The 14,650-nt window shown below is 55.5% G+C and overlaps 6 protein-coding genes across 6 annotated transcripts; 1 reads left to right on the top strand and 5 right to left on the bottom strand.

Moving 5' to 3' along the window:
* Positions 1–1,211: 1,211 nt before the first annotated feature.
* IUM83_07102 (MORN repeat-containing protein 5) lies at positions 1,212–2,282 on the top strand (the record flags this gene model as incomplete). The annotated part of the gene is made up of 1 exon (XM_067931365.1): positions 1,212–2,282. The coding sequence occupies one exon, from the start codon at positions 1,212–1,214 to the stop codon at positions 2,280–2,282; it is 1,071 nt and encodes a 356-aa protein (XP_067780295.1).
* Positions 2,283–2,351: 69 nt separating this feature from the next.
* IUM83_07101 (Nucleolar complex protein 3) lies at positions 2,352–4,910 on the bottom strand (the record flags this gene model as incomplete). Its single annotated transcript, XM_067931364.1, has 1 exon — positions 2,352–4,910. One exon carries the CDS (start codon positions 4,908–4,910, stop codon positions 2,352–2,354), a length of 2,559 nt encoding a protein of 852 aa, XP_067780297.1.
* A 303-nt stretch (positions 4,911–5,213) lies between these two features.
* IUM83_07100 (Phosphatidylinositol kinase (PIK-L2)) lies at positions 5,214–5,570 on the bottom strand (the record flags this gene model as incomplete). The annotated part of the gene is made up of 1 exon (XM_067931363.1): positions 5,214–5,570. One exon carries the CDS (start codon positions 5,568–5,570, stop codon positions 5,214–5,216), a length of 357 nt encoding a protein of 118 aa, XP_067780296.1.
* A 44-nt stretch (positions 5,571–5,614) lies between these two features.
* IUM83_07099 (Phosphatidylinositol kinase (PIK-L2)) lies at positions 5,615–9,674 on the bottom strand (the record flags this gene model as incomplete). The annotated part of the gene is made up of 2 exons (XM_067931362.1): positions 5,615–5,753; positions 5,815–9,674. 2 exons carry the CDS (start codon positions 9,672–9,674, stop codon positions 5,615–5,617), a joined length of 3,999 nt encoding a protein of 1,332 aa, XP_067780303.1.
* A 2,476-nt stretch (positions 9,675–12,150) lies between these two features.
* IUM83_07098 (Phosphatidylinositol kinase (PIK-L2)) lies at positions 12,151–13,217 on the bottom strand (the record flags this gene model as incomplete). Its single annotated transcript, XM_067931361.1, has 2 exons — positions 12,151–12,189; positions 12,381–13,217. 2 exons carry the CDS (start codon positions 13,215–13,217, stop codon positions 12,151–12,153), a joined length of 876 nt encoding a protein of 291 aa, XP_067780317.1.
* Positions 13,218–13,414: 197 nt separating this feature from the next.
* On the bottom strand, positions 13,415–14,510 carry IUM83_07097 (dtw domain containing protein; the record flags this gene model as incomplete). Its single annotated transcript, XM_067931360.1, has 2 exons — positions 13,415–13,914; positions 13,991–14,510. The coding sequence occupies 2 exons, from the start codon at positions 14,508–14,510 to the stop codon at positions 13,415–13,417; spliced, it is 1,020 nt and encodes a 339-aa protein (XP_067780313.1).
* Positions 14,511–14,650: the final 140 nt, after the last annotated feature.

Genomic DNA, 14,650 nt, shown 5'->3' with positions numbered 1-14,650 from the left:
AAGGCTTTGCTGTACCCTTTTTCGAATGATCGCAGGAGCTCGTTAAACACTGTGCTCGACGAGATAATATACACGATATTTGAAGTTTTGTAGTAGTCAATATTGCGAAATAGCACGTTCTAATCCGATGCATTTGTAGCGGAGGATTTTCCCTGCAGTTGTTATGGAGTGAATCTGAAAAAGTATTCTTTGTCAAGTGGGAGTTATTTCTCTGTGACTGCCTCTCATCAAGGTACTTACCGCGTTTTTAGTAACTCTACACAGTTTAGAAGCCCTTCCAGATGTGATTGCTTTTTGTGGGCAAAAGTAAATATTGACCCGGGTACTATTCGGTGAAATCCGTTATATGCGATAGTGATATCTCCAACGTGTCAAGCCAAATCCGTACTTACCGGATTTGGCTACTACGGTAGTGGCGATTTTTCTCGGACTTAATCGGATCCTATAGCCAATGCAAGTGTACCGCGGTTCATTGAACCTATCGCCCATGGGAATATTTCGAGTAGAACCTACGATACGACTTACGTGAGTGTCCCAAACCTTTTGTCGTGCTTGCAACGGCTTAACTCTCTGTACACCACATAAAACCATCAGTCAAGCCTTTATAAACGGATATATTGAGACAATACTCTGTCCTCCGAAAATGCATCGCCAAGACCTCGTGCAATAACGAAGCGGTTCAAACGGCGCTCTACATGTACAATACTACTAGTACACTGTAAGAGCTGTAGTCTACAGCTCTTGCTGGTGCTGCTACAGCTCTTGCTGCTGTTGCGTCGGTGCGCACGTCGAGACTTCCTCAGCGCTGGCTATCCGTCCGCGACTGGCAGTGGCAGTCGACGGCCGATCATCTGCTGAGCTGCTACCATTGTGTGGGGCAGCTTCGAGCCTCGAAGCCCACACGTCCCCCACGACATACCCTAACCGCGATCTCGACATGTCGGACGTGTGTTCCTTTCGCTCATTTCTGCGTCAGCGTCGAGCCAGGTGAGTCCGCGGGAGCCAGCAGCTCCGCCACGCGAGATCGCTGGTTGTAGGGGAGCGCCTGCTCTCTTTCTCGTTCGCGCCTTCTCTGCCTCGGTCTACCAGACCTCTTTCCCCCTCCCCTCCCCTCGCCTCGCCTCGCTCGTGCGCTCGCTGACCGACTCCGCGGCGCGAGCACTCGGCGAGTCGCAACGACCGGAAACATTCGCGGCGGCGGCATCGCCATCATGGAGGAACGAGGCGCGGCCGGCATGGCCTACGTGGGCGGCCTGGGCAACGTGGCCAAGGTGCTGCTGCTGCTGCTGAACATGGCGTTCATGGTGGCCGGCTGCCTGCTGGTGTACTTCAGCCACCGCGTCAAGAGCTCCGGCTGGCTGGACGTCTTCCAGGGCGACTACGCGTGGATCGGCACGTCCACGCTCATCTTCACGCTCGTGGTGGGCGCCGTGGTCATCGCGCTCTCGGCGCTCGGCTGCTTCGGCGCGCTGCTGCAGCAGAAGCTGCTGCTGACCGTCTACGGCGTCGTGCTCGTGCTCACGGCTGCGCTGTTCGTGGTGGTGGCCATCGGCGCGCACATGGCCAACTCCAAGGCCGAAGACTGGGGCAGCCAGGACTACCCGGCGACGGCCAACGAGGCCTCGCTGGGCGTCAACTTCAACGAGCTCTACTGCTACGCGCAGGTGCCCTACTACTGCCAGGACGCCAAGGTCAACACGGTGCTCGAGATGTTCAACGTGTCGCTCTCGGGCTACTTCTCGGACTCGACGTCGAACTTTACCAACGTCTGCGCGACGGTCACGCTTGCGGCCATCGACGACATCTGCGCCGTGTGCGACCTCGTGGCCAAGTACGACGAGTACTCGGTGGTGCTCGACTGGACGGAGGCCTCGTGCCCGCGCACGAGTGCCAACCAGATCTGGTGCGGCGGCTTCCTGCTGAATGCTACGGCTGCCGACGACATGTCCACCAGCGCGCCGTTCATGGAGTGCCGCAGCGTGTTTTACGAGCTTGTGGAAAAGTGGACCAACGTTGTGATGGTTGCGAGCATCATCTGCGTCATCGCCGCCTGCGTCGTGCTCGCAATGACCGGTGTGCTCTGGAAAAATGTGCGCGCTGCTCGCCTGGAGAAGCCGCTGCCCCCGGCCCCCGCCCCGATGTACCAGTATGGTGGGGGCCAGCAGAACGCAGGTCTGTCGCAGCACAGCGAGGCACAAACGAACAGCAACAACTTCAGCATGCACTCCAATGCGCCTTACAACCCCAACGCAGCCCATCGTAGATACGACAGCCCGTACTAGGAACACAAGCATGTGCGTGAAGATATCTAAAAGTTTTGTTGTTATGCATCTCTATTGTTTCGTAGCCACCTACTTCTTGAACTCTAGCGACTTGTCATCAGCGATCTGCTCGTCAAGCTCGAGGCACTTCTGGAAGAATGGCGAGGCGTTCTGCTTGCGGTACTGCTCGTCCAAGTTGGCCAAGGGGTCGCGCACGAAGAATTGGCGCGCGCGACGCTGGCGGGTCTTCTTGCCGCTCTTGTTGCTCTCACTAGCGATCTTCTTGTGGAGAGGGTTGCTAGGTGGGACCGGCACCTTCGGCTTGAAAGTGAAGGTGGCGCCGGCATACGGGTCAAAAGCGTCCATGAGAGCGCGCGCGTGCTCATTCGGCAGGGTCGGGGCCATCTGAGCAGTGCCCAATGCATAGCTAGCCAGCTTCGGGTGGGAATGGTGCGTCAGCAGCGCCAATTCCCAGCACGCACTTGAGAACGGGTTAGCGAAGTCAGGGTCGTCGATGTCAGCACGGTATTCGCCCGAAGCCACGCGATCCACGTCCGACTCGAGAAGCTGCTGCAGCTTCGAGTAGCGGTGGAAAAGTGCACGCAGCAGCGACAGAATAGCCAGCGCCTGGTGTGGGGGAAGGTGCTGCGCCACAAGCAGCAAGCGCTTCACAAAAGACGCCACACGCTCTACCACAATCTCCTTCCGGCGGAGGAAGACCGCCTCCACACACTGCAACAGCGTCGGGAAGCATGATGAGTCCGAGCCCGCTTCTCCGTCGGCAAATCGGTGCAACAAGCGGTACAGGATGTCTACGAACTCTTTTTCGTCCACCATGAGTTCCTGTCCACCAGGACCCTGCAGGGTGCGGAGTCCCGTAAGCACGGCCTGCAGCGCTGCCGGCAGGGGCAAAACATCTTCTTCGCGCAGCACAACCTTGAGAACCTTGAGCAAGTCAATCATGATATCCAGATTGATCAGGAACGAAAACTTCGCCAGGCCCTCTAGCACGGCTGGCAACGCCTGCGAATAGGTGGCTTGCTTCAGGATACGGAAGTAAATAAGCACTAATTCGTGGAGAATGTCGGCCTGCGTCTTCTCACGCTCAGCACGATCCACAACAGCTTCGGCCTCCTTCAGACCAGCAGCGATCGTGTCGCCGTCCGCCTGTTGACGACGGCGCTTCTTGCGGTCAGACTTGGCTTTCTTGCGCGCCGCCTCACCCTGCTCCATGGTCACTTCGAGCGGCATCACCAGCAGCGTGCGGATGATGAAAGGCTGCACACGGTGTTGTTTCTGCTTCACGTAGCTTGAGATTTGCTGGACGATTTCATACGAGCAAGCGCACGTCTTGTCGCTCTTGAAGACGCTCTCGAAAGCTGCGCAAGCCTGTTCACGGACACCGGGGAATGGAGAGTCTGCCATCGGCACCAACGCGATCACGAGGTTCAAGTGGAAGTTGAACGCATACTTCTTCTCCAGCAGCTGAGCCAAACAACGGACACCGGTCTCCGCCAAAAGTACGTCGCGGCGTTCACGCGCAGTCATTGTCGTCAGCTGCTCCGGGCGCTTGCCCTTGAGCCCCGTCGTCACCAACTCAGCGCAGAACTTCAGGAACTTCTGGTAGTTGTTAAGCAGCATCGCCTCATAGTCATGCATCTGCTGCACCTTCTTCTTCATCGGGCGGCCGTGGTTCTGCTTGCCCTTCTCCTCCGCGCTGATGTCGGTGTTCTGAAGGCGGATGCGGTAGTCAGGCAGGATATCCAAGAACACCGACAGCTGCGACATCAGACTCAGACGCTGCACCGTAGCGTCCGGGTCGCGGCACAGCTCCTGCAGCTGCTGAATCTTGCTTTGCTGCAGCGGGTGCTCCTTGCTCTTCTTGAAGGACTCCTCCGGGTTTTCCAGGATGCTTTCGCAAAGCTGCGCGATCTCCACCTTCTTCGTGGCCAGGCGGATAACGCGTTGGCGCTTCAAGTCGACAGCCGACAGCTGAGGCGTTGGGGTCTCCGTCGGCGCCGAGGTCGACTCGTCCGTAATCTCTTCAAACTCCATGTCGGACACGTCCGAGTCCATCTCCTCATCCTGCTCCTGCTCCTCCTCCTCATCATCTTCTTCCTCTTCCTCCTCTTCCTTGGGCGCCTCCTCCTTCTCCGCCAGCAGCTTGTTGGCACGCACGCTGCCGTCCATGAACTTGACGGGCAGCTTGTCCTTCAGCACCTCCTGCTTGTCCGTGGTCCACGCCGCCTTGCGGGGGCGCGCCTCCAGCTTCTCCAGCGGCATATCCTCGTCCTTGTCGCTGTCCTGCTGCTCCTTGGCCGGCTTGGGCGTCGGCTTCTTGTCGCCCTTGGGGCGCACCGGCTTGCTCAGCGCCTTGGCGTCCATGTTGGCCAGGAAGGACGTGAACTCCGCGTTGCCCTCATAGAAGGCCACGTCCTCTTCGTCGATCTCCACGTCCTCCTCCTCCGCGGGGCGACGCGCAGCCGGCTGCGGCTTCTTCGCGCCGCCCTTCTTGCCCTTGGCTGCGGCGGCCGAGCCCTTGCGCCCGCCCTGGGCCTTGCTCTGGGTCTTGCTCTGTTTGTTGCGCGTGTTGCCGCCGGCGCCGCCGGGCGCGGCCTTGCGCTTCTTGCCCTTGCCTGCCACCGCCATCGTCCGAAGTTGCTGTGCGAGTTCGGCCGCGCCAGTCAAAATCGCGACATAATACACGCCCAATTTGAAGGCTTTATTTTGTGTCGGATGGCGTTATGTTACAGCGTAACCTCAGTCAACGTTCGTACCACATCCTGATTGATAAATACCGTTATATCTGTTCCAACGGCAACTGCGGTTATTGTTTGTTAGGTAAACTACCAGGATTTCGTACCTAAGTGGGTTGGTGCGACTCAAGAAATAAAAAGAAAACCGTCTATTAAAATCAAATCGTGTTAAGAACATAGGTACAGGCAACTTCAACTACCAGAACGGACACCAGCCGTAGTAGAGCTGGCACAGATTCTCGTGCGACGTGGCTTGGTGGATCAGGCGGTCGACTTGCGCGTCCACTGAGAGGACCTTGCTGCCGTCGTCGAAGTCACGGCCGGCCAGCTTCTTCTTCACGCGGTCCACGACGCTCAGCGCCTTCTCGTTCAGCTGAGGGTGCTCCGTTGCCACGAAAGACGTGCCAAAGTTGTCACGCTGCGCCTCAGAGATCGAGTTGCGTGCCAGCGCCGGATCCAGGATGTCCATGTTGTATCCCAGCATTGCCGCCTCCGACGACGAGTGTCTTCGTCTTCTAGGGGTCACAGGGGCGGACGATGTCGAGCTCTTCATGCTCCCTTCTCCTAACTTGTCCTCGTCCGCGTTGTCCCCATTTGCTATGTCACCTCCGTCGGCGTCGTGGTCATCGCTTCCGTCTTCATGTCCGACACGTCCTGAGTTTCTGTCACCGTTTCCGTCCGCACCATCACCAGCGCCTCCTTCTCCTCCGCGTCCACCACCTCCATCTTCTTCGGGCTGTGCATGAGAGGGTAGTGTGTCCTTTTTGAGGAGACGCCAGTTGATAAGCGGGTCATACACAAAGGCCTCAAGCACGGCCATGAGAGAGTCGCGATTATCGCGAAGCACACGCATCGAAGCCTCGCAGGTGTACCGGAAGTTGCCTTCGATACCACTGACCTCCATTGCCTGCGTGAGCATGCGCGTGAGGCGGAACGGGATCTTCTCGGGATACTTGTCACGTTCCATCGCTACCTCAAAACAGTCGCCAAAATCAATGTGCACCAGTTTACCAGATACGCGATCCAGCATGAGGTTGCTCGGGTGACGATCACCCAGACCGAGAATATAACCTGCCATCGACATGACGGCCAGAGACCGGGTGAAGTTACGGCGGCGGTCCAGCCATACTTCCGAGTCTTGACTCTTCAGCCACAACACACGATATAGATCCTGACCGGTTGTCTCGCCTAATGCATATTTGAAAGCCTCAACCTTCTGCATGAGCGGTAGCTTGTCGTAGTCTGGCGCCATTTGCACCATAAGGCGGTGCTCCACGTTCAGCTGGATCTTGCGGGCCTCGCGGTAATCGCGGATTAGTTGGTGCAAGGTATCGCAATTGGGCACCCAACCAATAAGACCACTCGTGTGTGACAGCGGGAGTACCGAATACCGCTCGATCGCAAGATTGCGTTTGCTGGTGTCGCTGTCGTTGGCTAGCAGCGTGTTGATCACGCCAAAGAGCTGCATCACACGCTCGTCCTGACGCAAATCCTCGTGACCCTTGAGAAGGAAAGGATAAGCCTTCCCGTCACTACCATTGATTGCCACCCTGCGCGGTCTCTGCTTTGACGTCAGCACCGTCACCTTCGTGTCAAAAGACTGGATGCGAACGATCGGGGCGCCAGCCTTGTATGTGCCTGGTACTGCGAGTGTTAGATTGCGCACGGACAGCAGCTTCGGTCCAACATTCGCCAGTTCAAGAGTCGAAAGGTTTGCCAGCTGCTTGCGAATCTTCGAGAATACGTTGTAATAGATGTCCCAAGCTTGGTTCAGATCGTCAAGGCTCTTAGTGCGCTCGTACACATTGGTCCATTCCTTGGCATACTGGAGGTCCCGAGCAAACGCCTGGTAGAATGCCACCTCGCGCAACGTTGGTGCCTCCTCCGAGCCGATTTTGGACATAAGCTCGTGAAGAGGTGCTAACTCAGCAATCATGGCAGTCACATCACGATTGTTGAAGAAGTGTTTGGATGCCTCTTCAAGTGCACCATGCCAGAGCTCATTCCATAGGATGGCCACACGAATAAGTTCACGGGATACCATGTCAGCCTCATACACTAGTTGAGAGCTGTGCCGCCGGACAGCGGCAAGAATTCCTTCAGCAGCAAGCTTTCGCGTCGGGTTCAGTGCTTTCGACGCCACCGTGATCGGGTAAATTAGAGCCTGAGGGTGTGCTTGTCCGATTCGAGAGAGCAGCTCGTGAAGAAGCTCACTTGTCTTGAGGTTGGGCGTATCAATACGCGCAATAAGCTGTGGGATCACATCTAACCATGTATCAATAGACGCCTCCTGAAAGCCTTCAATCATCGCCATGTGCACGTCACTCCGGCTACCATACGCGAACCAAAGTGTCAGCAAACGTAAAACATCTTTTGTCACGTCATAGCTTGTGTGACCAAACGAGATAGAGCGGAAAAATCCCTGGATGGCTCGAACTGCATAACGCTTCGAGTCTCCTTGAGTGGGATCTTTTACAATAGCCTCCAGCGCCCGGAAATTCATGAGAGCCCACTCGTGCCAAGCCCGGTCGTTGGTCGGATCCAGCTTAGTAGCCGTCTCAAGGCATTCGAGCACATGGTCGAATGCACCATCAGCTTGCTTGTGCGGTTCTGCAAGCGACATTTGCCATTCTCCTAGTTGAATGTATACTTGCACACGCAACTTGCGCATATCCTCGTTTGTTGGGTCTCCATGCTGCTCTAGTGCTTCGATAAAGTAGTCCATCTGCTTCAAAGCGACATCCTCGCGGTTTTCTGCCCATAAGTGCCTCAAGTAACTGAAAGCCACACGTGGGTCTTGAGCCGCACTGTCCGCTAAACTCAACAACCCATTCGCAAAGCCCTGGCTTGCTCCGGCGTTACCACCTAGATTGATCGGAATCGGCGCGTACGGGTCTCGTTCCACACTTCGAATGAACGGTTGCGCACCAACTCGCAATAGCGCGCTCGCAGCAAGGTTGACATGACCGGACTTGAGGCACAGGCGAGCGTATTTTAGCCAAATATCCACATCTTCTCTTGGATCAAACACGAGAGATCGCACCAGCATGAGGTTCTGCCACACCTCGATGTTGCGCTCCACGCCCAGCATACGCCTCGTCCAAATCGTTTGCAACTTTTTCAGTGCTACTTGTTTTTCATGTCCATATGATGTTGATGACGACGAGGACACGAAGTTGAGGCTACTGATACTCTGTTTGCGACGTGATGTGGTTGTTGTAGCTGAAGCCGACGATGAAGGCACCGACAAAAGCGTCAGCTCCCCATTGTTCTTGTAGGCAAACGTCTTCAGATAGGCAACAATTTCTTCCAGCTCCGTGAGCATCTGTAGGTTTACGATGGCTGGGAGATACGCGCGGCCGTAGCTTTCGCTCACAAGGGAACGCAATGTTGGGTCCATCTCTTTCCGACAATCGGTTATAGAATTCATGGCCTCGTCCAGCTCCATACGACGAATAGCCACAACGGCCTTGAAAAGGTGCGACTCCGTAGCATCCATGTCCGAGTTGATGAACTTCGGGATCGAATCCCAGTTCTGCAGCGAAAATGCAACACGCGCGCCACTACTACAAAGCTCCTTTTTCAGTGCCGGAGGAACATCAAGTAGCTTTTCGCCATCTTCCTGCTCACCATTCAAGTCTTGTCCTTCGCCATATATTTTAGACCACGTCTCCTTCACGTGGTCATTCAGCTTGCGCCACTCGCCAATGGCCCACAGGCAACGCATTTTGCCAAAGATGGCCTCAACATTATTCGGGTCTTCTAGAAGTACACGATCATGCGTTACTAGCGCATCGTCCCACCGCAGAAGCTTTTCATGCCACGAAGCCTTTACTTCAATGCCTGGCAACTTTTCCAGAGCATATTTCAGAATACCACGAGCGGCCTCCGGCTGATTTAGCTTCGAGTTAATGCTGATAAGCGCTTGAATGCCGTCAGTACTTGGATTCGTGTTGAATTCAAGCTCCTTGTAGTGAAGCGCCTTCGCAAAAGAATGGCACTTGTCGGCCAAAGACCCAAGCAACCGGATATCAATCGGAAGGGGCTGGTCGTCGTGCTCCATGAACTCGGCCAGATTCAGCAGCGTCTGCAAGATTTCAGACGGCAAGTGAGGCGACTGGAAAGCTGACTCCAGAGATCGAATCAAGTTGTCCTGCGTTGAAGACGATAGATGGGGCCACACACTCACGAAGGAAGCGTTAAACAGCTCTCGTGCTAACGGTTGGTACACCGACGCTAGTTCCTTACAGGCGCGTAGAACTGGCGATGGGGACTCACGGAGCAATTCAACAGAAAAAGCTAGAATCCACTCGTTCCAGTCCTCCTTCGTGGATCGTTGCGATGCTTCCCAGGCCTTCATCAAGTTCTTCTGGTCGCACGGCAAACTCTTGGTTTCATCCTGGGCGGAAGAACTCGAGTCCTTGTGATCACTCGTAGTATCTAAGCGGGATTTCAGAGGGTCAGTTGCCCACGAAGCCACGGGGAGCGGTTGGTACTTCAAAATCTTCGATACAAGCAGATCATACCGATCGAAAATGTCATTGGAACGCGACGTGTGGCGACCCAGAACCTGACTAATAACTGGGACGAAGATCGCGTAATCGTCGCCCATCGTGTAAACCATGCAGCAAAGGCAGTCCATTGCTAGGTAGACCATCTCTGGCTGAGACGAAACCACTCGTGCCAGCATGTGAATTATTTTCGAGGCATATACACTCACGTTAAGCTTTTTCACAAGTGATCCAAGCGAACCGAGACCTTGCTTTCTTGCGTTTATGTCAGCATCACTCTGGATAAGCGCCACAAGGGCTGGAATGATCAAATGAAGATATCCATCCAGCAGTCGCCCGAGAGACACAGCAGTTTTTAGTACCAACAACGTTCGCGGTCTGGCAGGATTATCACGTTCTGTGCGAATTACTCGCAACATTTGAGGGACGAGATCAGGCAAGTACACGCGGAAATTTTCGCCAAGAGAATTCGCCAGCTTCTTGACCAGATTAAGGACCTCTTCCAGGTGCTCATCCCAATAACCATGTACGATAGAAAGCAAGGCTACCTGATCCAAATGCGGCTGGATCTGCTCTTCCACAATCTGCACTAGGTCGCATAGCTGTTCGAAAAGGAACTTACGCAGCGAACGGTTTACTTTCTCCAAAGCGTACAGGAAGGCTGGAATAATTTTGTCCAGGTGCTGCCCCATACGTTTCCTTTGACTTTTGCAAATATACATGATGGCCATAAATGTACCTTGATAGTGAACCGAGTTGCGAGGCTCGAGTAGAATTCGGATCAGTGCATTGATCGCAACCGTCGGGAAATATTGCGTAGAATCAGGGATCATCGACGGCAGTAAATCGTCCGGTGGAACTTCCAGAATAATGTTGGTCAGCTTACCGCTTGTTTGTTTGTCATTTTTTGCGACCTTCCGTGCTGGTGTCAGCAATAGCGATTCTCCAAGTTGCTGAGCATCTTCCTCACCGCTTCCATCGAGCACTCCGAGACCGCCAATTCCATTACCAATTCGAATGCCAATGACAGCTCCTTTGGTGTTTGATCTGGCACCAAACCCATTCGTCAGCGCCTCTGAAGGGTTAGTCGTATTACTAGCCATTAGACTAAATACTCCACCAGCACCAAGCGCCAAGGCACTTGAGCGAAATTCCTTTTTCTTTGCATCGGTAAGTTTGCCTTGCTTTTGCAGTTGGAACAAACGAAGATTATATGGGTCCAATGCGCCTAAGACACCAAGCGTCCGCCCTGCTTCAATCCGCAAAGATTCAAAAGCATCGCCTGACTTTTGCAATGCCTGGCAGAGCAAGTCCAGCAGCTCCGGGTATTCATGATACGGTAGCACCACATACCCAGTCGATGAAACTAGCTGACCGAGGGTCTTGATAGCGACTTGCAAAATCTGAGGGTTGCTCGAGTCTCGCATCTCATCAATAACGTCTGGCAACAGCTGCCCAAGGTACGGCGTCAATTCTTGAGCTCCAACTTCCGCCAAGTCGCCCAAAGTTGCCAATATCGCTTTACTGACACTAACTGTGCTTCGACTGTGACTACGGCGCTCTGAGTCTTCGCGCAAATTTTTCATCAAAACGCGGAGAATGGGAAGAACGTAGGGTTGGGCAAGCTGCGACGCTGACCGCAACAGACAGCCGATCAACAGTGCGCCTTCTTCCTTACCACGAGAGTCTCCACTAAATTCCAATTCAGCCAAAAGCTGCACTAAGGTTTGCCGAAGAGACGGTAACACAGTTGATGGGTTGTGGTGCGTGAGCCGTCCAAGCGTACTCATTGCCGTTTGCCTGATACTGAAAACTTCATCATTTAGCGCAATAAACAGGCATCGCAAGTTGTCGTTCAGAGCGAGAAGCGGGTCAAAACGTGAATCCAACGAGGCTAAAACCCTCAGACGAATACTTGCTTCAGTATCAGCAATACCGACTGTCAGCAAACGCTCCAACACTGATGTGACCGGTCGAGCAAAATCCTCCGAAGTCATCGCCGTGTTCCCACCGCGATCTTCTCCTGGTGGCAAAAGAAGCTTACAACACGTAAGCGCTGCACTCTTACGGATTGTTGCAACCTCATGATCGAGGAATTTCACTACCGTCTCGTGAACAAACGACATGATAGGGATAAGTCTGTTACCCTGGAAGTCGAAATTAGCCAACGTCTCAAGAGCAAGTGCCTGCATCGCGATCGCTGGCGAGACCTCTGTCGACGGGGTCCCGTTTTCTGACGCCCCATTCGCTTTAGATCCCGTAGCGGAAAGAAACAGGTTCGACAGCATTCCACCTGTCACCGAGATGGAGGCGGTTTTGAGCTTCCTACTGGTTGGCGTTGTGGCTGATCCAGTGATGTCCTTTTGGCTGGAACGCAAAATCGAACTCAATCTCTCGAACAGCTTCTGCTGAATAATCGGTTTCATCGGAGGGATTTTCTTGACGATAGTCGTCAGCGTCTCCACCAGCGAGGTATCCAGATCATTTTGGAAAAGTGGGCCAACCATAGACTCCAAGTCTACTCTGATAAGCGCTGGCCCCACTGTCTCTGCAAGCATACGAAGACATGCGAGTGCCTCTCGGTGTGTGTCGAAATCTTTCCTGCGCACCTGCAGTCCACCTTTAATACCATTCATGATTGCCATTAATGCCTGTTCGTCTCTCGCCATTAATGGTCCAATTGCCAGCGAAAGTTTTCCAATTGAAAGCAGCGCGTCCGGGCGCGTCGTCGTCGTGGCCGAGAAGAGCACCTCTAGCAAGTGATTCATGCACGGTCGGTAATATTTCTCCACAAACACCGATGTGTTAAACTTCGCCAGACGCGGGAAGAGACTGATCACGGCCGAACGCACAGTGGCGCTCTTGTGGTCCTGATGGCTGAACACGAGTCGGCAAGCTCGCGGGTAGTGCGAGTGCATGAAGTCCCCCGTGTTGCGCAGCAGCTCATTCAAAATGAGCAGCGCGCCGTGCGTGGCGTCCGAGCTGTTGCGCTTGAAGGCGCCCTCCGCTTCGTCCAGCGCGCGGTTGTACCACGACGTCTTGCGGTTGGATTCGCGCTGCTGGATGAGCATGAAGCACGTCTGCAGCGACTCGCTGGCGCTCACCCGCACCACGAGCTTCGAGTCCCAGAAGGCGCTCCAGATGAAGTCAAAGTACTTGTCCATGTACCTGAAGGACGTGGAGGGCGCGTTGATGGACAGCTCCTTGAGGATCATGACGGCGGCGTGTCGCCGGACGTGGAACGTCTCGTTCTTGAGCCACTCGAGCGCCGGCTTGACGTGGTAGTCCTCCACGAACTCGATGAGGCTCGTGCCGCCCGTGGACACGATGTGGCCCAGCGCCTTGGCCGCCACGCGCAGCATGGGCGGGTCGGCGCTCGGGATCTTCTCGAACACTTTGGTGAGCGAGTGCGCGAACTCGATGATGGTCTGGTCGTTGCGCTCGGCGATGAAGAGCTCCACGAGCTCGTCCATGGCGGCGATGCCGCCCATGCGGTCGGCGCTCTCGTTCGAGTTGCACAGCAGCATCAGGCGCGCGCTGATGTCCGTGACCCACTTCATGTACAGGCCGTGCGACAGATCGCGCGACTCGGACTCGATGTAGAGCCGCAAGCTCTGCGCCGCGCGGTGCCGCACGCTGCTGCTGCTGCTGCGCAGCCCCGGCAGGAAGCGGGTGAAGCTCTCGGCCATGGCTCGCGAGTTCTGCCGGCGCCTCCGCCGCGCCTGAGTCTCCTCCCTTCCGCTCGGTCCGCGGTACGTTCGCAAATGCCGCGTAATTGAGGGGGGAGCGCAAATCGCGCATACAAACGTCAAGTCAACTGGGCGTCACTAGGGTTTACTATGAGGTAGAACATGGCTACAGCGCCTTACTATGAGGTAGAACATGGCTACAGCGCCTTGGTGCGTGGCGTCTGCTGGAACTTCATCTCGCGCTCGTAGGCCGCCTGCTTCATGGTGCAGAGCGCACTGAAGTGGCCCAGCTGCTTGCAGTAGCGACACGGCTGCGGACAGTCCTTGGAGTGATGGTCGTCCTTCTTGCAGTTGTAGCAGCGGCGGTGGCGCTTGGTCTGCGCCGTGACGGGCGGCTGCTCGCCCGACTGAATGGCCTGGGACCGCGCCTCCCACGCCTCCAGCTTGTTCTCGAGCCGCCGCTTCTTGCCCTTCTCCTTCTGGCTGTACATCAAGCGGCGGCGCTCCTTCTCGTCCGCGTCCATGGGCGGCTTCCGGTTCGGGTCGGCGTCGTTCTCGAACTGCTCGGTGATGCGCGTGAACTGCAGCTTGAAGAAGAACAGCAGGTCCGACAACTGCGAGGCGTCCGAGCCCTCGGGCAAGGCGATCTCAGCTTTCGTCGCAGCAGCGGCGTATTCCTCGAGCATCAGCTGAATGGCTGCACCATAGCAAATAATACAGCAGTTAGCCTCGAAGCGTTGCGATCGACAACGTCACAGTCACTCGCCACGCACCTTCGATCGTTGAGACGCACCCCGCCCCCGCCTTGTGGTAGCGCCAGAAGCTGCTCTCCTTGGGCGGTTGAGCCAGCTTCACGTGGCGCAGATTGGCGATTGCGGGGTCTGTCATGATCACGGGCGCTTTCTGCCAGGGGCAGTCGATGAAGATCAGCGTGCGGATGTCGCGCAGCTCGTCGGTGCTCATCTGCTCCAGGGTCTCGGCTTCGAAGGAGGGGTACACCACCACTGCGTTCTCGCGCGTGTAGGTCGGCAGCGCGTCTCCGTCCTTAGCCGGCGGGTACGGGATGATCTCCACGTCCTGCGGGGCTAGCACCTTGGCGTGCGGCGCCGTGCTCTTCTTGATCTTGTCCTGGAACCACACATGCACCTGCAGCGGCAGCCTCAGCGACGGCACCGTCACGTCCTCCGGCACACCCAGCGGGATGTTGCACTTGGGGCAGTAGAACTTGTAGCTGCGCTGGCACGACGTACACGGCAGGCGCTGCCACGCCTTGGGCTGCTGGGCGGAGCTCATGGCGGAAGGCTGTACAATCGCTGGTCACCAAGGCTGTACGCTGTAGGGAAAACCGTTAAGTGTCGTATATATTCCGCCAATCGTATCGCATGTTTTGGAGTCAACGACATCTTATTGGTGGAGGAGGCTCAGCGAGGACG

This window comes from Phytophthora cinnamomi, assembly GCF_018691715.1.
Source record: "Phytophthora cinnamomi strain GKB4 chromosome Unknown Contig127, whole genome shotgun sequence".
In the NCBI taxonomy this organism is placed as follows: Eukaryota; Oomycota; class Peronosporomycetes; order Peronosporales; family Peronosporaceae; genus Phytophthora; species Phytophthora cinnamomi.
The sequence above is the reverse complement of the archived record's forward strand: the minus strand, read 5'-3'. Positions and strand labels throughout refer to the sequence as shown.